Source organism: Propithecus coquereli, unplaced genomic scaffold (assembly GCF_000956105.1).
Source record: "Propithecus coquereli isolate 6110/MARCELLA unplaced genomic scaffold, Pcoq_1.0 Scaffold111, whole genome shotgun sequence".
NCBI lineage: Eukaryota > Metazoa > Chordata > Mammalia > Primates > Indriidae > Propithecus > Propithecus coquereli.
The window spans coordinates 7,120,526-7,144,186 of NW_012135081.1; the positions used below are offsets into that span (position 1 = coordinate 7,120,526).

General features: G+C 46.3%; 2 protein-coding genes and 1 pseudogene across 4 annotated transcripts in view; 1 reads left to right on the top strand and 2 right to left on the bottom strand.

Annotated features, from left to right (window-relative positions):
* The window catches only part of BAZ2A (bromodomain adjacent to zinc finger domain, 2A), a 33,914-nt gene extending 25,093 nt beyond the window's left edge, over positions 1-8,821 (bottom strand). Inside the window, exons 1-2 of one of the 3 annotated variants that reach the window (XM_012650841.1) lie at positions 8,656-8,821; positions 3,819-3,902 (exon numbers count right to left, since the gene is read on the bottom strand). The gene's annotated coding sequence lies outside the window, so the exon portion shown is untranslated. Of the gene's footprint in view, positions 1-3,201; positions 3,406-3,818; positions 3,903-8,655 lie in introns of those variants that run through there. The other 2 variants (XM_012650835.1, XM_012650858.1) reach the window with 2 other exon arrangements.
* A 1,665-nt stretch (positions 8,822-10,486) lies between these two features.
* ATP5B (ATP synthase, H+ transporting, mitochondrial F1 complex, beta polypeptide) lies at positions 10,487-17,115 on the bottom strand. The gene is made up of 10 exons (XM_012650961.1): positions 16,879-17,115; positions 16,218-16,400; positions 15,804-15,978; positions 15,109-15,230; positions 14,677-14,861; positions 13,381-13,539; positions 13,146-13,268; positions 12,244-12,456; positions 11,704-11,905; positions 10,487-10,754 (listed from the first exon to the last, which is right to left on the bottom strand). The coding sequence occupies exons 1-10, from the start codon at positions 17,003-17,005 to the stop codon at positions 10,654-10,656; spliced, it is 1,590 nt and encodes a 529-aa protein (XP_012506415.1). The 5' UTR covers positions 17,006-17,115; the 3' UTR covers positions 10,487-10,653.
* A 6,279-nt stretch (positions 17,116-23,394) lies between these two features.
* The window catches only part of LOC105815310, a 1,517-nt pseudogene continuing 1,250 nt past the window's right edge, over positions 23,395-23,661 (top strand).

Here is a 23,661-nt window from a genome sequence, read left to right on the forward strand (position 1 = left end):
TATTGCTTCACTTAATACATGTCATACAAGGTCAAACATCCTATCAGTTATTCACTAACTTCCATACTGTTTTAGCAGGTTGGTGCTTGACTTCTTTTTTTTTTTTTTTGAGACAGAGTCTCACTCCGTTGCCCTGACTAGAGTGAGTGCCGTGGCATCAGCCTAGCTCACAGCAACCTCAAACTCCTGGGCTCAAGCAATCCTTCTGCCTCAGCCTCCCGAGTAGCTGGGACTACAGGCATGCGCCACCATGCCCGGCTAATTTTTTCTATATATATATATTTTTAGTTGTCATTTCTTTCTATTTTTTGGTAGAGACAGGGTCTCACTCTTGCTCAGGCTGATATCGGACTGCTGAGCTCAAACAATCCGCCCGCCTCGGCCTCAGTGTGCTAGGATTACAGGCGTGAGCCACCGCGCCCAGCCTGGTGCTTGACTTCTTTAGAGGTGACAAGGAAAGTTAACAGCAGGAAGACACTGTAGGTAACCTTAACGAACTTTGCTTCTCTTTTGGTAACACCTAATTCCAGAACCACAAGATTGCAAGATGAGCCTCTAAGGGCATTCTACATTTCTGGCAGGCCTGAGGTCACCCCACATAGTTCTCTTTATACCTCAAATTTTTTCTTTTAGGGAGAGGCTTTAAAAAAAAAAGTACCAGTCAATATTAAAAAATCTACTTCTCTAATAGCAGAATGCATCCACTTTACAGGAAGGCCACAAAACGTTTGCTTCATTCAGATTTCACACTAATCATGTACCAAATGAAATCACTATTTTCTCAAACCTAGCTTCTATTTCGTCCAAAGGTCTAAAGAATAAAGAGTAGCACTTTCTCTTTTCTTCACTCTTTTAACCCCCAACAGGGAAAATCGATTTACTGTTCTGTCAAGTGCCAATTTAGGTAAGCAAAGGTTGAAGAAAGGGGAACTTCAAATCAGTGTCAAATCAACCCTATCAGGAAGCAACAAGAAACCAACTAGTCTAGCAGAGGGCCAAGAAAAAGGACGCTGACATCACATAGACTTGTTTTTACTATTTCCAGAATATCTACAACCCCAACAGCCCCAGTGAAAAGAGCAAGGATGTTATCTTACTAGTGATGCTGCCACTTTCACACAATCATATATGTATTATCTGTTACTATCCTGGATCTTTAATCTAGGGATCTATATCTAGGTGGAAGGTTTTTGACTGGAAAACGGTGAAAGGATGATTTTAAATGCCAGGCTTCTGTAGTTTTCAGGATAGTCCAAATGATCTTAAAACTTCATCTTTCAAAATCTAAAATTTTGTGGCCAACTCTTGTCCCTAACCAAAGCCAGTGTGCAAGAGAATGCCTGGGGACACAGCACACAGTCCCATCACTGTATGCTATAGGAGAAATCCAGAGTTATCAAGTGGGAAAAACAGAAAATCTGGGTGCATGACCTTGCATAGAACAGAAAAAGAGCTTACCACTCTCCAAGAAGAATAATAAGTAAGAAAATGTTCGTTTATGGACTGAAAAGTAAATTATATGATAGCAAACTCTCCTAATTAATTAGTTGGTTCTGCTGAAGGTAAAACCTGCAACACCCTAAGTCAAATAAGAGGTTTCACACGGGTACTATCCTTAGGTTAGAATCACCACTGAAGAACAAGCTCACCAATCTCACTCTGTAAATCAGTCCCTACCCAACATAAAAATCTCACTCATAGTTAAATCTTCCCCATCCCTTTCTCCTCCTCCACTTCTCAGAATCTACCCTGCTTCACTTCAAAAGCTCACCTGCTCAGATGCTCTGTAATACAGAAACCATCATAGTTAAGAACATATTAAGCAGGATCCCAAGATCCCACTCTCATGCCACAAAAGATTCCAAGTCTTCCTAGCAGCTCCTTATGCTGAGGGAATTTGCACCACCTGTATTGAGAATGTAACTCTGCTGGTGGATAACTGAGTTTGCTTCTCTATGACCTTTAGCTCAAGGGGAAAGAGAATAAAAAACAAAAACCAGAAAACCCAGACAGGGAAACTGAGATGATGCTCTGGAGGGGGATGAGAATCAGTGAGTCAACTGCAGTGGACTACTTCCAGTTGACAAATTAAGTTCCCCATCCCCCGAAAAAAAAATCGAAAGGTCTCTCAGACCACATGGTTGGCAGGATCCAAGCTTGCCCAGAAGGCCTCAGAAATGAAACCAAATCTGATTAAAATGGACATTTCAAAACAACAAGAGACGCAGCAGCAAACGCACAGCTGCCATTTCCCGGCCACTTCCTGCGGGAGGTTGGGGGAGGGGCTGTTTGTCTACTGATGGAAGTGGAAGCTACGCCCCCCCCATCGACCCCCAAAGGATACAAATCCTCACTCCAATAAACCGACAAAGATGGCTGTTATTGGCATTGCCTTCTCCCCAAAACTGGGAACACCAGGAAAGAAAGGGATGATGTGAGATCATCTTTTCTGCCACGGAAATGGGGATCCCCTCAGTGAGGAATCTCCTTGGAAAGGAATCCCTCTTTATTCTTCCCTTCTGCGCCTCAGCCCAGCTCAAATCCAGACGCCTAAGCATCAGCCCTATCACCTCCATCCCTGGAGTGGGGGGATTCTCCCGGGACGCGGGGCCCCGAAGCCAAGCGCAGCACCGCCCTCAGTAAGGAGCCCTCTGGCTGTCCACGCTCAAGAGAACATACGCCGTGCTCCCAGAGGGAGACACCCTCAGGCCCCTGGAAACCTCGTCTGTCCTCTACTCACCGCAGCCAAAACGCCCGGTTACCCTCAAACTGGATATTCACCCCGCCCAGGGAACCCCGTCACCCACTCCTCGCACTAGGACAATCCCCACCGCCACCGAGGAGGTGGAGCCCCTCCCGGGGATTCCGCCCCGAGTACCCTACAGGAGTCATCTCCACCAGCCAGGTGGCTTCTCCGCCTCCACGCCGTCGTGGTCGCCGCCGTAGCCAGGAGCTTCTACAGCTCCTCCCGCCCCCGAGGCTCCGTCCGGGGTCCTCAGCTGACTCGCCAGCCCCAGCCTCCTCCCAGCCCCTAGGGCAAGGAGACGCCGGCGGTGGTCGGCTCCTCGCAGGAAATAAGCTCAGAGTCCGCTTCCCGCCCGGGAGAGCCTCGAGCTGGCTCTGGAACTCCGTTCCCCCAGGGAAGTCTCGGATGGAAACAGGCTCTCTCCCCTCAGTCGCCTGGCCACAGACTCCACAAACCTGAGGCAGCGGCGTCCAGCTGGGATCGGGGCTCGTCTCTCCCCGGAGGAGAGGCGGTTCACATGGCCGCGCTCCGGGTGCCAGAAGGGGAGGAGACGCCCGCCGGGGGAGGGGGATCTGGGGTTCGGGGTCCGGGAGGGGGGAGGGGGACGCGGCTCAACCGCGGGGCCCAAGCGGAGCCAACATGGCCGGCGGGGGAGGAGTGAGTCGGAGCCGGAGGGGGCGGGGAAGCTGCGGCCGACAGAGAGCCTCCCTACGTAGCCTCCGCTCCAGGGTCCTAGCGCCCAACATCCCTAGCTTCCCGACCCGTATCTGGGTCCTAGCGCCGCTGTGTATCTTGCAACCCTGCCCCTTGCCCACCTGGCAGGTGCACCCGCATCTCAATGAGGCTGTAGTCCTGCTTCACATAGGACAAACTGAAAGGCATGCTATATCCCAACCAAGGTTAAACTAGACCCAATTTCTAGGACCAAAGGCATGTGCTACTTTAACCCGGGAGTGAGAGGGGTCAGGAAAACAATTTCAAGGACAGTTATTTCCTAGGTGGAGTAGTGGAAAAGTGTAAATGGAAAAGTTGTAAAGGGATGGAAAGAGGCCTAAATTTGCTGCCCACTCACCTCTGTCCTGTCCAGGCGGTCTGGTCCTGCCTGATCACCACTTTCCTGGTGACATCTGCAGGGCCCTGGGCATCAGAAAGATTCCTGTGCATGGGGAAAGAAGGCTCAGCTCTGGAACCAGACAGCGAAGACCTGAGTCTAGCCTAAATGTAGTGAGAGGGTCTGGTTCCACTTAGGGGTTGGAAAAAAAAGAAAAAGAAAGGCAGTCAGGGGAGTAGAGGATAAGCAGAAAACTGACCAGCAAATAAGATGTCCCAAATGTCCACCTATTCTACAGTTACAATACTTTTTCTGACAGGGGTACATAACTATGTGAAACCCTCTGAGAACAAAGAAGTAAAATCTAGCATAGGACTAGAGTTTGACTGTTACCTAAAATGAATATTGCAGGGCCCCAGGATGGGGAACAATGTCATATGTTACAGTTTAGTAAATTTCTAGTTCAATCTTCTCTCATTTGTTAGATGAAGAAATTAAGGCCCAAAGAGGTTCACTGACATGTTCAAGGTCTAACAGTGGATAAAATATGACTAGAAAGGAAACCAGGTTTCCTTTCCTTGCAACTCAACACTTTGCAGGCTTCAAGATAATTCCCACCAACTCAATGCAATTCTAAAAAAATGGCCTAAATTGTGCATAGCTCAGGCTCCTGAACATTCTGGAAGAGCAACCGAGTGGGGATGATGAAACTGGCAAGTTGGGGGGTGTCAGCAAATACCTTTTCCTCTGGAGGTCCAAGGAGAAAGAGATCTGAAAACTGGGTGGAGACAGGGAAGAACAGGGGCCAAATCCATCTGTCTAGATTGGATTTCCTTACTCCACCGAGGGGTGGGTTCTTTCTAAGTTTGAGGGACAGACTCCACCCCCCACTACAAATGGCTCAGAGAAGAAGGAAGCTTGCTTTAGGAAAGCCTCAGAAGTGCACAGGGCTCAAGAGGGGAGAAGGGGAGAAGAGGAGAAGGGGAGGAGGCTAAGGGGGGTTTCCCTCCCTCTCCTGAGATAAGTAGATTACCAGGGGAAGGAGTAGGCAGGTAGAAACCAAAACCCTTCTCTCCTCCATGTCAAAACAACAGATTTGTAGGTCACCTTGGGAAAAAAAAATACCCTTCTAACAGCCTGTCGACCTCAAGTCCCTGAGTAAGTAGAGGCCACACTCAGGGAAGAGGTGTCCTTCCTTCTGGAGATAGGAAGGATGCAGCAAATTTCTGCTAAGGAATGCATCCTATCCCCCAGATAAAAAAAATAAAGGTAGGTGGAGAAGAGAGCTGAGGGCATGGAACCAACAGCTGAAGTGGGGGTAGGGAGCCGGTATCCCCTTTTTTCCTCTTCCCTTTTCCAGGACAGATGAGGGCGAATCTTCCTACGTCCCGCCCCCAAGCGTAAGGCTAGCCAATCGGAGATGAGGCAGGCAGGGGAGGAGCCTGCGCCAGTCAGACGGGTGTAGCCACGCCCCTCCCCCACACCCACACACACCCACCTCTGGCTCCACTCTGCTCCGGAAGAGCCGGTTACTCCTGTGCCCCACTGACTGCTCCCACCCCTTCCGAGCCCCAGGCCTAGTCTCCAGGGCAACCTCTAGGACTTTTCCAACCAGGAGCAGTTAGGAATTAGGGTGTTGGATAGGAGAGGATCACCTGGGATAAGAAAAGAAAATGGGGCAGGATCCATTCTTCCCATCTGGTGCAGAAAGACTACAATCATCTTCATCCCTAAGGAGACCCCGCATCATCCCATCTAATCAGGGATCTTCCTTGCTCCCTGAGGAATGATGAGGTTGGGGTGCCAACATGCCTAACAGCTGGGTTTTTACTTCTTGCCAGAAGCCACCCCATGCAGCAGCTGTGCTTCTCCCTCCATCCAGACGACAGAGGGCAGACTGACCCCACATGTCCCCAAACATTCCTCAATCCCATCCGATATGGCCTGGCCCATCACCCACCCACCTCCCTTTAGGAAGCTACTATAAAGGAGAAGGGGCAAATGATCATTTTATCAGTAACTTGTGAGAAGAGGGTCTAGGGAATAGACTGAACTTCCTTTAAGCCAGGCCAGTGGACCAGTAATGAAGAGAACGGGAAGGGAGAAATTAGCACCTGCTCCCCCTTTCTCACCGTCCCTGTGCACCTCCCTGACTCCAAGGTCAGCTGCCACAGTGCCTGGCTCCATTCTAGAGCCAGATGGCTGGGACTGGGAGGGGGAAGAGAGAAGGGGATTCGTGTCCATCCCTCTACCTCCTTCCCTCTCCCCTTCCAGAATACTCCTGGCATCCAACCACAAACACCACTGCTGACCACCCTCTCCTCCCCCTCAGCACCCTCCCAGCAACCTGGAACATGACTCAGAAGAGTCTAAAGCAAATCCTGACACTTGGGTCCCCTAATTCTGGAGGTGGCGTGGCTGGGAAATGAAAACATAAGAAAAGGAGCAGAGCTAGGGATACAGCTGGACTGGGAGGCAAGGGAGGTAATTATTAAAGACCTCCCTTCTCCTCACTGGCTGAATGGATCATAGTGGCTTTTGTTGTTTTTACCTCAATCCAGTATCTTCTACAGGATCATACTGTTAATAGGGTCTAGTTAGGAGACGGCTCTCCAACTAGACTCCCCTCCCCACCTTAGAGCAAAACAGTCTCCTCCCTCTCTATATTTTGGGGAGGTTGGATTCTCCCATAATGCACCAAAAGGACCATAACCCCTCTCCTTTCCCCTCCGAGTCGGCAGGTGCCCCCTCAGAATTACACAATCTTGTTTCTAAACTTCTCAATGGGCTTCTCTATGGTGGTCCTGGAAGTTCGTATTTCCTTGAGGGTGGGGGCTTCCTTTACATCTAAATAGAAGGCTGGGCTTTCCTCGCTTTCCCCAACACCCCAGCTCCCTCAGAGACTTAGCCCCAGCACCTACGCACTATCCCCCAACAGCCCGTTAAGCCCAGAATCTCAAGATTCCTGCAGCGCCCCAGCTCCCCGATTCTGGGTGAGGCGTTCCTAGGCTAGACCGGCCAACCCTTGGCCCAAGAAGAGGGCCCCTCCCCCCTGGGCTCAGTAGGTGGTGCTGAGGTCGGACCCCACTCTGGGAGATATGGGGTGGGGTGAGGACTATAGAAAAGCTTTAGATAGGACTTAGTTGAATTTGAAGGGCTGAGTGGAGCAGGGCTGGATTGTGAGTGTAGTCAAGGTAGTTCTCCCCCTGCCGCCCCTTACTACGGGGAAGGAGAGGAGTTGGGGTGGCGGTTATTCCCCCTCCCACTGGGATTAGGATGGCGTGGGAAAGCGCTAGTTCCAGAGCGGAGGAGGCGAAACCCAGACCGCGGGAGATTTTTCTGCGAGGAAGGCGCGGGGGAGGGGGGAGATCCTGGGCCCAGAATAGGAGGGGTACCCGGGAGAGAGTGGTGGAGAGGCGTGAGAAGCCTCCGGATTCCGGTCACAGAGGACTGGAGAAATGGGCGAGTAGACGATGCGGAGGAGAGGAGAGAAGAAGGGCAGCTCCCGCAGGGGTACGGTCAGATCCTGAATCCCTGGGCGGCAGGGATCCCGGAGCAGAGGACCGCAAGAACGGCCCGCCCGGGGACTATGGGGCTGGAAGTGGGTGCCAGGCCTCACCTGGAGCAGGGCAGGGCCGGGTCTCGGGCGGCGGCAGCTGCGGCGCAGGTGGCCGAGCCGGGCGGCGGCGGTACCTCCTCCCCCAGCCCTGGGCCGGCGGCGGTGGAGAGGGGGAGGTGGCGCTTAAAGGGGCAGGAGCTACTGGGGTGAGAACGAGCGCATGGGGAGGGCTGTCGCGAAGGACCCACTGGGGGAGGGGGAAGCGGGTGGGGTCTCCTAGGGGCCAGAACCAGGAAGGATCCCAGTTGGAGGAAGAGAACAGATCCCAGGAAGAGACAGAAACTTCTGCGGCGAAGTGGGGGATGGTGGTAGGTCCGAACGGAAGGACTTGGGAGAGGTCTGCCCGCGCTCCTGGGGCACCAGCAAAGACCTCTTCACAAAGGAGGCCGGGAAGGCAGTGAGAACCACAAGGACTCCAAGGAGGCCTGGGAGTGTGGGAGAGGGAACTCAAGGCCGCGCATGCTGGGGGTCACGCACAGTGCCCTACTAGGTGAACAGGTTCCCCATGTTTCAGCTCCTCAGGGCCCCATCTCTACAGCTGTGGAGCCTCTGGAATCAGGAAGCCATGAGGGCAAAAACCTCCTATCCTTAAACCTGCCTCTCACTCAGTGTCCTCAGTGACTGTGGAGGGGAGCCATCAATAACAGCCCTAGTGAGGCTGATGTGGGACCCTGAGAATTGGCTTTATTCTAGCTCAGTTTTCCCTCAACCACCACCACCCTTGCATCAACCTCAGGGGCAACAGGAAGCAGCTGCTCAGTGCAGCCCCCACCTGATGGTGGGTCAGGGTTAGGGAGGAGAGAAGACTGGGACTAAAAGCCTTGAGAAAAATTAGGGGGAGGGGAGGCACTTTAAAGACCCCCCCAGCACGATCAAAAGTGGGCTTTACTTTTGTTGGAGGCTAGCATTGAGTACTGTCAAATATTACTTGAATCTCAGCAGCTTAAATGGGGGAGGAGCAAGGGGCAATACTCCACTGGGGCGCGGGGAAGGGGGGTTGGGAAAGTCCTGGCCTAAGGTACAATTTCGGGCTCTTCCTCAGAGCTGGAGCTTGCTAATACTCAGGATCCCATGGTCGGCGCCCCGCCAGCTGAGCCCTATAACACCCGCCCCTCACAGTCCTGTTTCCCCTCCTTCACCCCCTAAATGAGCAAAGGTTAGGCCCCACCCCTGCTGAGTCAGCCAGGGACGGAGCTAGGCATCCCTCAGGCCTTCCCCGGGGCTGGTCCCCATACTCACCCATGTCAGGCTGGCAGGGCTCCAGGCTGGGACCACCCAGCTCCTCACTGTCCTTGGGCCCCCCTTCACGTGAAGGCTGGTGTTTGATCCTCCCAAAGTGTGAGCTGGGAAAGAGCAAGAATCAAAAAACCAATGTATGCTTCCTGCGAACCACACAGCCTGAACTGCTGTAGGGTGATGTCCCTGTGTGACAGACTGGGGTGGGGAGGGAGGAGGGAAGGGCGGGGCTTTCTCTGGGTGGAGAGAGGGAGGAGGTGAGGACAGGGCAGAGCTGGAGAAATATGGAGGAAGGTTAGAACTGTGTTGACACTCCAGTGGCGTGGTCGAAGAGGGCGGTAAAGGAGGAAGGAAATAAATAGTTGCAACTAGTGAGAGGGAGAAGATTCTCGATAAATGCTGAAGGACGTGAACATGTTGGGGGAGGGGGTGGAGGGATGCAAACGACCTTTAGGACTTCAGTTCCCAGGTCTGCATCAGAGTGACATGGGAAAACAAAGCAGAAAGGGCTGACCTATTCCCTGGAGCCTTCTCCACCGGCTTCCTACCCACTCCAGAGTCAGGACCTAGAGGAAGTGTCCCCACCCCCATAACTCAGTATTTCCCCAAATCCAAGCTTCTCTGGGAGCAAACTACCAGGCACAAGTAGCTCAGGGGCTCCACCTTCTGTCCAGATCATGGCACAGGCGAGACGGGTGCCAAAAACGTCACAGGCAGATGAGAGGACGCTTAGAGGCCCCTACTCCACCCCTGGCGCCTCTCCTGAAGCCCCTCCCCAACCTCCAACCCCCAGGGGCCTCTGAATTGGGAGCTCTGCTTGTCCCCGCCCAGCTTGTACCCAACTGATAGCCTCAGGGGGTGGAGCTTAGAGATGCAGGCTCCTCCCCAGGACGAAAGCCCCAGCTCGTTTGTAAACAGTCATTAGCTGAGAACATCCCAGCAAATGGCCTTCAAGGATTTCAAAATGGTGAGATCAGAGTTCTTGCAGCGTCTCCAGTGCTACCACGAGAGGGCAGCAGGATGGGTCTGAGTCCAGAAAAGAACACTTAAGGGGCATCAAGTTTGACCTTACACACTTTTAAACGGAAATAGAGAGCAGCTCTCCCAACCATGCATCTTTTAGTGAGTTCAAATAAAGGGGAAACGATCTAATTCCATTATTTAGTTCAGAAAGCTAAGCCAGCAACCCTAAAGATTACTATTCTTCTGTAACGCATTGTTTCTTTCCTGAACTTTCATACTGGATAGTAACAGAGCTCAGCTTAGGCCTCATGCTTAATACCTCTGAATAGCCTCAATGAACCATAAACGTGAGTTTAGGCGTGCCCAAAATATGGCAGGAGGCAGTAGTCAGGAACACTAAGAAATGAAGGCTATCCAAGATGCAAAGAGCCCTTCTGACTCAATTTTAAATAAGATCAGTACTCACCATTTCCTGAAAATTTAATTCGACTCACTGATTAACCCCTGCCTTGCCTTGAAGTAGGTTATTTCTAAAACCAACCTATTTTTTCCAATATGCCCTTCTAAAAAAGGCCAACTTTTAACCAAGTAGGAACATGCTATATGGATATTTAAGAGGCAAAAAAATCAATGTGCTCTGAACAAATGTCATAAAAGGGCCAAAGCTGAGGCCTTAGTAAGATTATACTACCACAGGAAATCTCTCACCAAGACCCACAGTTGTTCATCAATCCAAGAGAATGGCTATTCTTTTTTAACAACCCAATTTCAAACATACACGACCTATTTTGTGCTAAAACGGCTCCTTGTGGCCACTCTAAAAATCTCATTGTCAAAAACTTCAGTGTTGACTGAAAGGAGAAAAGACAAATTCTGAGGGGTGCACATTTTATTGGAAACCTTAAATACTCTTCAGACAGAACAAAATGTCTTCAATCAAGGCTCTTGTGTGGCCTACACAGAAAACTGAAGGTTTTTGGATTGGGGACAAGCAAAACGACAACAGAGGATGAGCGCTTAGTTTGCCGAAAGGACCCCTCACGATGAATGCTCTTCAGCCAGCTTATCAGCTTTTGCCACAGCTTCTTCAATGGGTCCCACCATATAGAAGGCCTGTTCTGGGAGATGATCATATTCACCTACACGGAAAAAAAAAATCCAACTAGTAAGGAGAGGGATATCAACTTTCTGCCACGTGTACATACCTCACCATTTTTTTTTCTTTGAGACAGAGTCTGGCTCTGTTGCCCGGGCTAGAGTGCTGTGGCATCAGCCTAGCTCACAGCAACCTCAAACTCCTGGGCTCAAGCAATTCTTCTGCCTCAGCCTCCCAAGTAGCTGGGACTACAGGCATGCGCCACCATGCCTGGCTGATTTTTTTTTTTTATGTATATATATTTTTAGTTGTCAGGCTAATTCCTTTCTATTTTTAGTAGAGATGGGGTCTTGCTCTTGCTCAGACTGGTCTTGAACTCCTGACCTTGAGCGATCCTCCAGCCTCGGCCTCTCAGAGTGCTAGGATTACAGGCGTGAGCCACTGCGCCCGGCCCATACCTCACCACTTGAGACCACCAGTCAGAACATGATGAATTCATGTCATCTGAGAAACCTTAAATTTTCCTCACAAATCAAATTTACAACATGATACAGTATAGATTAAGAACACACGGTCAAGAGCCACATGATCTGAGCTCGTATTATTTTATTACCCTCTACTTTGGGTGATATTGAGAAAGTTCATGTTAAACTTTTCTATGTTCCAGTTTCACCTGTAAAACAGGGTAATAATGCCTTCCCTAAAAAGTGGTTGTAATTCATTTAGAAGAGCAGTTAGCACTGAAAACAGTGAGTGTTGGACTATGTATAAAAGGGAGCTGGAGAATCAATCACACTTTCAGTAAATGTAGAATATTTTCAAACAAATTTGATGGGAAATAAATAGCTTATTCTCTTAATTAAAAAAACATAACTAGGCACAGTATATCACACATAGCTTGATGGTTGTTGGACTGGGACCACAGCACAGTGAGCATTCAAGATTTCGGTTCTTCTATCATTTTATGTTCAGCTTTACACTTAAAATCTCACCTGCCAAAATCTGCTGGAATCCTTTGATAGTCTCCTTCAGGGGTACCAGCTTCCCCATGTGACCTGTAAAGACCTCAGCAACCTGGAATGGCTGAGACAAGAAACGCTGTATTTTTCGTGCCCGGGACACAGTCAATTTGTCTTCCTCAGAAAGTTCATCCATACCTAGAATGGCAATGATGTCCTGAAGGGATTTGTAGTCCTGTAAGGAGGCAGGGGAAGTCTGAGTAAGTATTCACATTGCTTTAATCTGGAAAAAAACCTAGGAGAGAGAACAAGCTAATAGAGGGAAAGTTACGAGCTCAGGGCCTCATGATCAGCATCTCCATATTCCTAGTTTAGTGCTATTAGAAAGAACTGGATTCCAAAGCCTAAGTACCTAAACCCCCCTCCAAGACCTCATCAACACTCAACTAGCAATTTTTGGTCTCAACTTTCCTTGCTCCAAACAAATCCTAGGAAAGATCCAGTCCTAATATAATCCCCAAATTCCCTCTTTATGACTTTATGGCCATTGGTCCCACACAGCAATATACTCACTTGCAGGATCTTTTGTACCCCACGGGCAACATCATAATGCTCATTGCCAACAATGTTGGGATCCATGATGCGAGAGGTGGAGTCTAGAGGATCCACAGCTGGATAGATGCCCAGTTCAGCGATAGCACGGGACAGCACAGTGGTAGCATCCAAATGGGCAAAGGTAGTGGCAGGGGCAGGATCAGTCAAGTCATCAGCAGGCACATAGATAGCCTAAAGTGAGTAAACAACCCGTAAGTACAGCAGGAAACCAAGTAATCCTACTTAAGCCATCCCCTTTTCTGACCTTTGTTCTTTACCTCATTCCATCTTAGCATTCAGAAGTCCACCTCAGAAGACCCTTATCATCATCCCTAATACCTGAGTGAGTTTATGGATTGTCTGGTTTCTCTAAGCAGTGATGGAAGAATTTCCATTATCATACTTTTTGTTCTTCACCCTACATTTTAACTCTATTGTAATGATACCCACTTTTAGAGTTAAAAACAAGAACAAAAAAACCTTCTTGCACCACTACAATAGTCCACTAAAATGAACTATTTCCCCTTGGGCTGGAAAGCACTGCCTTGTGATCTATCTTTACATGTATACCTTCAATTAATTTAGATGAGTGTTTCTTAGCCCTTTTAGGTTCTTTGCTCAGAGAATTTTACACATTATTCCAGGGAACTCATGAACCTCGCCTTTTACGATGTAAGTAATTAGGTTTTATACCTCTCTCTACATGCATGTTTTTAAGGCGGGCTCTCATTATGTTGCCCAGGCTGGTCTCAAGTTCCTGGACTCAAGTGATCCTCCCACTTCAGCCTCCTGAGTAGCTGGGACCACAGGCACACACCACTGCACCTGGCTTCTACATGCCTTTATGGAAAGTGGACCTTCACCCATTTAACTTCTCTTACCTGCACAGAGGTGATAGATCCCTTCTTGGTGGTGGTGATTCTTTCCTGCATAGTACCCATGTCAGTGGCCAGGGTAGGCTGATAGCCCACAGCAGAAGGGATTCTGCCCAATAAGGCAGACACCTAAGAGAAAAAAGTAAGAACAAATGTCTTAGGTGTCTACATCTTTAGCCTCATCTGCCTATTTCCAAAGAAAGGTCAAATGAACCAGGTCCTCTCAAGCCTTCCCTCTTACCTCTGAGCCAGCCTGAGTGAAGCGGAATATGTTATCAATAAACAGCAGTACATCTTGACCTTCTTGGTCTCTGAAGTATTCAGCCACAGTCAGTCCTGTCAGAGCTACCCGGGCACGAGCACCAGGTGGTTCATTCATTTGACCGTACACCAGTGCCACCTGTAGTAATCAAACACAATCAGAAAACTTCGGAGTATAGCAGCCACACACCCAAGGTCTCCAAATGGAGACAGAGAACCCACCACAGACTCTCTCTCTCTCAGATGTCAATATCTTTTTTTAAATTGTTTAAATTTTTTTTTTTTTTAGAGACAGGTCTTGTTCTGTTGCATAGGCTGGAGTGCAGTGTCATGACCATAGCTTACCATAGGCTCGAACTCCCAAGCTCAAGATCTGCCCGCCCCAGTCTCCAGAGTAGCTGGGACTATAGGCATGCACCACTGTGCCTGGCTAATTTTTGAATTTGTTGTAGAGCTGGAGGTCTTACTATGAAGCCCAGGGTGGTCTCAAATGATCCTCCCACGTTGGCCTCCCAAAGTGCTGGGATTACAGGCATGAGCCACCACACCTGGCCAAAAGATAGTTTTTTATATTACTAAGGCAAATTTCCTGTAATAGGAAGAAAATAAATACCTGTGTAAGTGAACAGATACACAATAAGGTTATTTAAGATGTATGTACCACCTCTAATCCCCTCACCCTCAAAATTAGCTTTCAAATGATGAGACTATCTACCAAAAAGAAAAGTCTAGAAATGTAATCTAATGTCAAAGAGGAATGATGATGTGTTAGAAGTTGGGGGGAAAACACTAACAGGAATTTCCTTCGTAGGTTCTGGGATGCTAAAATGAAAATATAAAAACATGGCTTTAGGCCAGTCATGGTGGCTCACGCCTGTAATCCTCGCACTCTGGGAGGCCAAGGCAGGAGGATCCCTCGAGGTCAGGAGTTCGAGACCAGCCTGAGCAAGAGCGAGACCCTGTCTCTAATAAAAAAAAATAGAAAGAAATTGGCTGGACAACTAAAAATATATACAAAGAATTAGCCAGGCATGGTGGCACATGCCTGTAGTCCCAGCTACTCAGGAGGCTGAGGCAGAAGGATCACTGGAGCCCAGGAGTTTGAGGTTGTTGTGAGCTAGGTTGACACCACAGCACTCTAGCCCGGGCAACAGAGCGAGATTCTGTCTCAAAAATAACTAATTAACTAATTAAATAAATAAATAAAACATGGCTTCAGCTGGCAACAGCTTCCTGGCACAACTACTATGTGGACACCAATCAGCTCAGTGCTCACCTTGGAGGTAGCATCTTTTAAGTTGATAACGCCAGACTCAATCATTTCATGGTATAAGTCATTGCCCTCACGGGTCCTCTCACCAACACCAGCAAACACAGAGTAACCACCATGGGCTTTGGCGACATTATTGATTAACTCCATGATCAGTACAGTCTTGCCAACTCCAGCACCACCAAAGAGCCCTACGAGAGTTGAGAAGATAGATTTCTGCATTCCCAAATAAGTAAACTTCTAAAAAATTTTGCTTCCTTCCATCTTTTCCCTTCTCAGGAATGGCATCTGGCTTCAGTAAACTCAGAAGAACGAAAGTCAGAAGCTACTCATCAGTGAGGGATAGATCAGAGAGGGATAGACCCACTCATAACACAGTTATGACTTTTGTCCCCTCCCATATTAGGTTTAGAAAGTATGTACTCATCACTAACATACCAATTTTGCCACCCTTGGCGTAGGGAGCTAGCAGATCCACAACCTTGATACCAGTCACCAGAATTTCCTGTTCAACACTCATTTCCATAAATTCGGGAGCCTCAGCATGAATAGCAGCAAATCTGTAAAGGCAAAAGAGAGGATTACATCTATTCACCTTGTTGAAAGCAACCGAATAGCCTTAAATGTCCCTATCAACTCTCGAGTCCAACTCTTTACTAGAGAATCCAGTCTCATCTCCCCCTTGTTATATTAAGTTAGATAAATTGTCATCTGGCATTTAATCCAACCGTGTACAACAAAGAAGACTTCGTTACCTCAGAAACCAATAATCCCATTCCTTCACAACTTTAACTGTCAAAGTTTTTCATTTTACTTAGCCCTAACCTAACGGCATTCCTTCACATACCAATAAGAAATGGACCTGTAAGTTTTATAGAGTCCTCAACCTAAACCATACGTGTAAGCCTCAAATACTCAACTTTAGTCCTAAGTAGTAGGTTTTCATCAGTCAGAACTTCTGCATCCTTAATTTCTTCAGGAGAAACTGTACTGTGTGATTTTAATAATCAAATATATCAGCATTTTAAATAGTCTCTGCAGCAAAATTCTGCTTCACTAGAAGGTGTCACCTTAATGTGTAAAACTGCAAGAAACAGCAGTTCCTTTGTGCAGATGCAACAAGAAGGGCTTACTGTTTGGTTTTGATGGGACCTCTCTCATCAATAGGTTCCCCAATGACGTTCATGATTCTGCCCAAAGTCTCAGGACCAACAGGAATTTTGATTGGTGCACCAGAATCCAGGACTTTCTGGCCTCTAACCAAGCCTTCTGTACCATCCATAGCAATGGTCCTCACTGTGCTCTCCCCTGTTAGATAAAGGCATTATAGGGTTACACATAAGGACTAGTTATCATATTTAATGAGGTGTAGCTGGTGGGAAATACCTAAGTCAACCAACACTCCTTCTCAGTACCTAAATGTGGCTTCAGCAAACTCAGAAGAACGAAAGTCATTTTGAAAAAATCATCACAGAAAGGAGATAGCTTGGTTTGGGGGATATTTGGGCTAAGCAAGGTCTTTACTATTTCTAACAAATTCTACTTACCCAAATGCTGGGCCACCTCCAGAACCAGCCTCGTCTCCCTGCCTTGGACTTCCAGAGCATTTAGGATAGGTGGTAGCCCCTCATCAAACTGGACGTCCACCACTGCTCCAATGACGGCCACGATGCGCCCAGTGGTTGCGCCTGCCTTCGGCGAAGGAGATGTTTGCGCCGCATAGTCTCGGGCTAACAGACAAAAAGGTATTGGAAGGAGCTGGGGTCAGGACAGTTAAAGGTCATCGGAACTCAGGACTTAACATGCAAGGAGAGGCCAATTCAGCCCAGGCCCCGCCTCCTTCCGTTCGTACGGAAGGCGTATCCAAGACGGAGGGCGGCGCAGTAATCGAGAAAGCACCTGAACAGCCTCCCCATCCTCAAACACAAAACCCGATTATTCGAGAGCTCGTACCCCAATTCCATGGGAGGGTCAACGCACCTGCCCCGACCTTTTCCGTCAAACATTTTTATCCAAAATAGGCCAGAACTAGGTGGAAGAAAGCTCCCATGGACGACCCGTTCCTGTTCTCCCCCGGCTAGAGGGCAGGATGCTACTCCCGACATCTTCCTAGCACCACAGATCCTTTAGGCCCGAGCTACAATCGGCCCCCGGCCCAAGGTCATGGGGCGGCAGAAAAGAACTCAGCCCCTAGGGGAAAGCACTTACCAGGTTGGACCACTGCCGGGGCCGCCCGCAGTAAGAGCTGAGCTTGGGGTAGCGACGCTGAAGGGCTGAGTCCCCGCAAGGCTCCGGAGGCCGAGGAGGCCGCCACACGACCCACAAGGCTCAACATGGCGGAGTCCGGGTGGAGACTGAGTTCTGCAGTGATCCCCGCCGCCAGCTCCCCCGCAGTTGGGGCGAGTCCTACTCTGTTGTAGGCACGTCCATTGGGTAACTTTGCTGTTCATCATTCTCCGTGCCGCTTCTATAGGTTAATAAACTCTCATCTTCTCAACTATTGGTCAAAACTGATGCTAATCTGAAACTCCTTTTTTTATTGGACATCGGAACACTCCGAGCCTCGAAACCTAATTGGATCGTAGGAATGTCAATTGGAGAGAGTACTTGGCGGAACTAGGAAAGGGGCTCGAGTTCCTGTTGGGAAACACGTGGGATGTCTTTGCCTGTCCTTGGGCTCTCTCCTTAGAGAGGACCTTGAGCTGGGTGACAGCCACAGGGGTGAGGGTTAGCAAAGTGGTAGCGTCGTTAAGCACCATTGAGGGTGACCCTGGCGAAGTCAGGAGCCCTTTCTAGAGTCAAAACACGGTTTTTCTTTCGCAGTAGTGAGACTGAAAACTCCCAGTTGGCTCAGCAGATCAGGAACCCTGACAGAATCTTTATCAAATGTATACAATGAAGGAAACTAATGCAACCAGTCATTTAACAGATGTATGCCAGGTATTGAGGAGACAAAGATAAACAAGACTCAGGTCCTTCCTCGTAAGGTCCAGATGAACAAACAATGCAATAAATTAGTGTGATGGTTCCTGATTAGTATAAAGTGGGTGCATGAAGGAGGACGGAAAGAAGAGATGTAGGGGAACTGCCTAACGCAGAAGTGGCTGAAAGACCTCAGCTGCAAAACGTGAGTAGAAATTCTTAGGATAAAGCAGAAAAGAATAATATTCCAATTACACGTTTGCCTGAAACAGCACGTTCCTTTTATGGAACTACAGGTAGTTTGGTTGGAGGTGAGGAAGGGAAAAGTAGAGGGTACCATAGAATGAAAAGCTAGAGCCAGGTTTCAGTGGGCTTTTGATGAGTGGGGCTAGACAGGGTGTGTTAAGTGTTCCTTGGGAAACACAGAAAATCACAGAATAAACAGGGCATCCTTTCCTGTTTTTATTGATTTTATTCAAAGATATTTGGAGACCTGATAGGGTAACCCTTCATCTTCTTATTAGAACAAACATGACTACTTGGAGTATTTCAATGTGGAGTTACTTCCCCAGACTTTCTCCCACCAGCCCCTCTTAGTTCCCATTTTTCTGCATGATCTTGAAAAAATTCCCCACTGTTTGGCAACAGGGAGCTAACCATCAAGGGCTTTAATGGAGAAAACAAGGGGAAGAGAATGTTTGAAATGCCTATAGAACATCCAGCTGGTAATACTGCCTATTAAGAGGGAAGGACCCCAAGAGAACACCAGCGTGTAAAAGGCAGATGAAGAAAAATCATCCAGCAAAGTACGAGGCAGAGGAATTAGAACAGGACCAAAGAACATAGCATTAAAAAAATCAAGGAAACTGAATGTCAAGGAGAAAAAGGTCAATGGCATCAGTCACGTAAATGTCCTATAAAATGAGGGCTGAGAAAAACCATTTGGGTTTGGCAACTAGGAATTCATTCCATGGTGGAGTGGGGTCTCAGGTAATTTCAATGAACTGCATAAAAACACAGAATGTAATTTTTTTTAAGAGGCGGGTCTCCGAGGGGTATGGTGGCTTACACCTGTAATCCCAATAATTTGAGAGGCTTAGGCAAGGGGATCACTTGAGGCCAGGAGTTTGAGACCAGCCTGGGCAACATAGTAAGACCCTGGTCTCTACCAAAAAAAGAGAGAAAGAGAGAGAGTTGGGTCTCTTTATGTTACCCAGGCTGGCCTCGAACTCTTGGGCTCGAGCAATCCTCCCGCCTCTGCCTCCCAAGTAGAGGATATACATTGTTGATTTGAGTCCTATGCTCTTTCCATTATGCTGGGAAGCATCATATTTAACAGAAACCTGTATGTTTCACTTGCCTTCCTCAACTACGAGAGCTTAATTTTCTGTAGATAGGCTAGGATACTCCTTGAGATATTGCCACTAGAGCAAGGCTGGGTTAAAATCTTGTCTTTTGCCACTCCCTAGGTGTCATTGGTTAAGTTATTTAATCTCTCTGTACATTAGTTTTCTTCATCCATAAAAGGGATAATAATGAGGACTATCTCATAGGGTTGCTTTGAGAATTAAGTGGATTGATTAATATATGAAAGAAGCATTTAGAACAATGCCTGACACATAGTTAGACCTATACATACTCATTAGATATTTTTAAATTTACTACTGATTTACTGTCAATTGGATCCTATGCAATCCATTCATCAATTTGTTCATCTGATGCATTTGGTGAGCAGTCTGTTTGGTATAATGCCCTTAAAAGAGGTAATAAAAGGTAAATAATGTTTAGGATTTTTAACAAAAAATTATACACAGAATCAGTTGCTTTAAAAAAGGCAGGGGGGAGGGAACTAGAATTAAGATTGCTTTGTCTTTCAGCCCCAAATAATCATTTGTGAGCCTATTATTTCCTATCTATGGCTTCAAATATTTCTGACCTGAACTAAACAAGGGGTTAATTTTATATAAAAGCCAAGAAGCTCCAAGAGTTCCTTCCTCTCCCCTCTTTTCAGCAAGACTTGAGAATTTTGATCTTGGTCAAATTATTTTTATTAAGCATCAAACACATTACCCTGACATTTCACTTAATCCAGGTTTCCAAGAAAGATTTTCATGTAAGTCTCCAGGTAATTGAAGCTCATCACTTTTTGAAATGTATCACACATTTCCTTGTCCTCTTAGCAAATTAATCAAGTAACTTTTTTCTTGGGTATTTGGGTTATTTATTAAACAAGTCTTTGTATCATTGTAATGCTAAATGCTTTCAATGTTCATGAGATGGGTGTACAGAGCTATTTTTTCATAATGAGACCATTATGCTTGTTTGTGACCTTATCTTCTTTTGCTGTTTGTCAATGTTTGCCCTGAACAAGCTCCTCTACCCCCTCTGAAATCAGATAACCTATTAAATTTATAATATTGCCTGAAATAGAAGTAAATAAGCTTGATTAGCTCAGATTAAAGTAGGCCTTAACAGGCTTTCTAAACAAATAATATGTTCTACAGTTCTAACATGTCTTAGTCTTATTTCATATTTCTTGATTAAGACCCAGATTGTCCAAGTGATATTTTATGTAAAACACAAGTTATTTTTCATGGAGTAATAAGAACGACATAGACTCATCCAATCTGGTTTCTTACCTGAAGTTAATTCCAAATGATTGTGCCCTACAACCACTGAAAACCTAACAATTTTATCTTGTGGTGAAAATTGCATTTTCCACCAACTCCCATTATATTGCTATAATCCATATTTGTCGCCCCCATATTCTCCCATTACCCTGGTAATTGGCATATTTTTTTTGTCTCTACTATATTTTTTGACAATCATTCTGGGTGATTTCAAATTCCATAGAAATAATCCATTCCATATTCTAACTTCAGACATCCTTAACTTCTTCAATTCCAATTAGTTTAAAAAAAAAAACAACAAAAAAAAGTTTTTCACATTCACATTTCATTTAAGCAGCTTACTCCCACACCCATTTGCAACTTTGAAACGTTTTACTTAAGAAATTCAGTATTCTAGAAAAGGTATAGTACAAACAGGGTACAAAAAAGAAAGAAAAATATAAAGAAATCCAGTAGTCAGTGGCTCACGCCACTGTTTAAACAAACATTTTAAGTCAACATTTTATTCTAAGAATCCATTTAAGGCCATGCGTGGTGGCTCACACCTGTAATCCTAGCACTTTGGGAACCCAAGGCAGGAGGATGGCGTTAGGCCCAGAGTTCGAGACCAGCCTGAGCAAGAGTGAGACCCTGTCTCTACAAAGAATAGAAAAATTAGCTGGGTGTGGTGGCGAGTGCCTGGACTGTACTCCCAGCTACTCAAGAGGCTGAGGCAGCAGAATCACTTGGGCCCGGGAGTTGGAGGTTGCAGTGAGCTATGATGATGCCACTGCACTCTAGCCCGGGTGACAGAGCGAGACCCTGTCATAGAAAACAAAATCCAGTATTCCCTTCTTGGAACACAATTTTGGGGTACTTTTTATTACACAATACATGAACACATTCTAGGTATACAGAATATTGAATCCTTTCACCAGTAACCCCCAAATTTCCATTCCCCTTCCCAGAAATAACCACTGATGAACTTTTTGCATGTCCCATTCACTTTCTACCTACCCACTTCATATACATATGAAATGGGTAGAAATGTATACATTCCCATTTCTAAAAACCTCCATGGATGCACACTATAGAAAACTTTAGTTTTCTGATGTTTGTGTTTTGAAGAACTTTCTGTATTGGCAGATTTAAGTTTACTTTTTAAATCATGACTGCATATCATGCCCTAATAAGAACTTCTTTAATTCTAAACACTTCAGTTGTTTCAAATGAGTATTACAACACTAAATGAAAAAAGAAAGCCTTGTGACATCATTGTGTATACCATCTAGTAGTCCTTTAATAGAGTCTTTTTTTTTTTTTTTTTTTTTTGAGACAGAGTCTCACTCTGTTTAGAGTGCCATGGCGTCAGCCTACCTCACAGCAACCTCAAGCTCCTGGGCTCAGGCAATCCTTCTGCCTCAGCATGAGTAGCTGGGACTACAGGCATGTGCCACCATGCCCGGCTAATTTTTTCTATATATTTTTAGTTGTCCAGCTAATTTCTTTCTATTTTTTTAGTAGAGATGGGGGTCTCACTCTTGCTCAGGCTGGTCTCAAACTCCTGAGCTCAACCGATCCACCCGCCTCGACCTCCCAGAGTGTTAGGATTACAGGCATGAGCCACCACGCCCGGCCTTTAACAGATTCTTAGAATAAAATGTTCGTTTAAATGAGATTCTGCCATCATCTTGCTAATTTACCAGGTTCCCAGAATCCTTGCCAAAACTTTTAAAAAACATGGTTAATATAATTACTGACTTAACCTACCTTTCTCTAACTGCTATTAAGATAGGATATTTTTGTGTTTATTGGCCAGTTGTATTTCTTCAGTGAATTGCCTATTCCTCTTTTGCCCTTTTTCCTATTGTCATGATTAAGTGTTCTTCACATGTTTTGTTAAATTTATAAATATCTTCTTCTAGTATGTTATCTTTTAAGCTAATATCTTTTGACTTAATGTAACTTTTAATGAGGTCAATTTGTTAATTTTTCCTTTGTAGTATCCAGATTTATCGTAGTTGGATTTCCCTGTGCCATCTCAGGCAAGTAAGAATTCAATTAACGAGTTGTTTTATGAGTAGGCCAGGTGCCACCTGCATCAGAATCATCTGAATCTCCACTATCTAATATGGTAATTAAACTAACCATATGACACTTAAATTTAGTGAAATTAAAATAAAAAAATCATTCCTGTTGCACTAACATTTCAGATCCTCAATAGTTCTATGTGACTAGTAGCTACAGGCATTGGAGATACACATTTCTTTCATCACAAAAGTCACACTGGACAAAGCTGGTTATCTCAACAGGACCAACTGAATCAGAATCTACCTTTTAGGTCTCAAACAGTGGTTATCGCTTCTTGGTCTTTTGGCTCAGATCATGTGTAAAACAGTGGTTGTCAAACTTACAGGAAGACTGGACCTCACCCTTTCAATTTGCTGATTCAGTAGGTCTGTTTGGAGCCCAGAATTTGTATTTCTAACAAGTTCCTAGGAGAAACTCATGCTTCTAGTCTGGGGACCACACATTAGAAATCACTGATCTCAAGTTACCAGTTAAATTGCAAATCCCTGGCTCCACATGGGACCCACTAAAACTTGCCTTGGGGCTAGGATCTTGGAATCCACATTATCACAAAGAACCACATGATTTTGATAGTTTGAGAACTACTAAGTCCAAGATGAATCATAGGAATATAGAAATAAGGAAGGAACTAGAGCTATAAAGGCTAATTAGTTGTGAGGCCAAAGAATGGTTGAGGGACAGGTAGATTCCATGAGGCTTAGTTGTTGTATAAGCAGCTTTCACTCCTAGTAATCTTGATGAGATACAGCCATGGGAATGGGTTGCTAAGTCAGTATGTAAGTGAAAGCCACTGGATTTGAGGTTAAGATATTTAGGCTATTGTTCTACACAAGTTCTTTACATTAACAATTATCCAGGCTGACAATTTGTAAATGACATGATTTGGCTTTCACTTTAGAAAAGACTGATAGAGTTCAAGAACAAAGCAAAATTGTCACCAAGCTGTTTGACCACCTACATAAATCTGGAATCTGGATTCGACTGCCAGTGCCTAAATTTAGCACTTTACCTCTTCCTATTTGAACTATTGCACTATCTTTTTTCCTTACTTCCAGACCCACCTGCAAAACATTACCCAAGCTGATCGCGCACTAGGCTCGCCATGGCAATGGCCGGCAACATCTTGGAGGAGGGCTCAAGTGCTGTTCTGGCATGGTACAGGCCAGAGTGATGATTCTGACATTTGGGATGATGCAGCATTGATAAAACCTTATGATAGGCTGGGCGCGGTGGCTCATGCCTGTAATCCTAGCTCTCTGGGAGGCCGAGGCGTGCGGATTGTTTGAGCTCAGGAGTTCGAAACCAGCCTGAGCAAGAGCGAGACCCCGTCTCTACTAAAAATTAGAAAGAAATTAATAGGACAACTAAA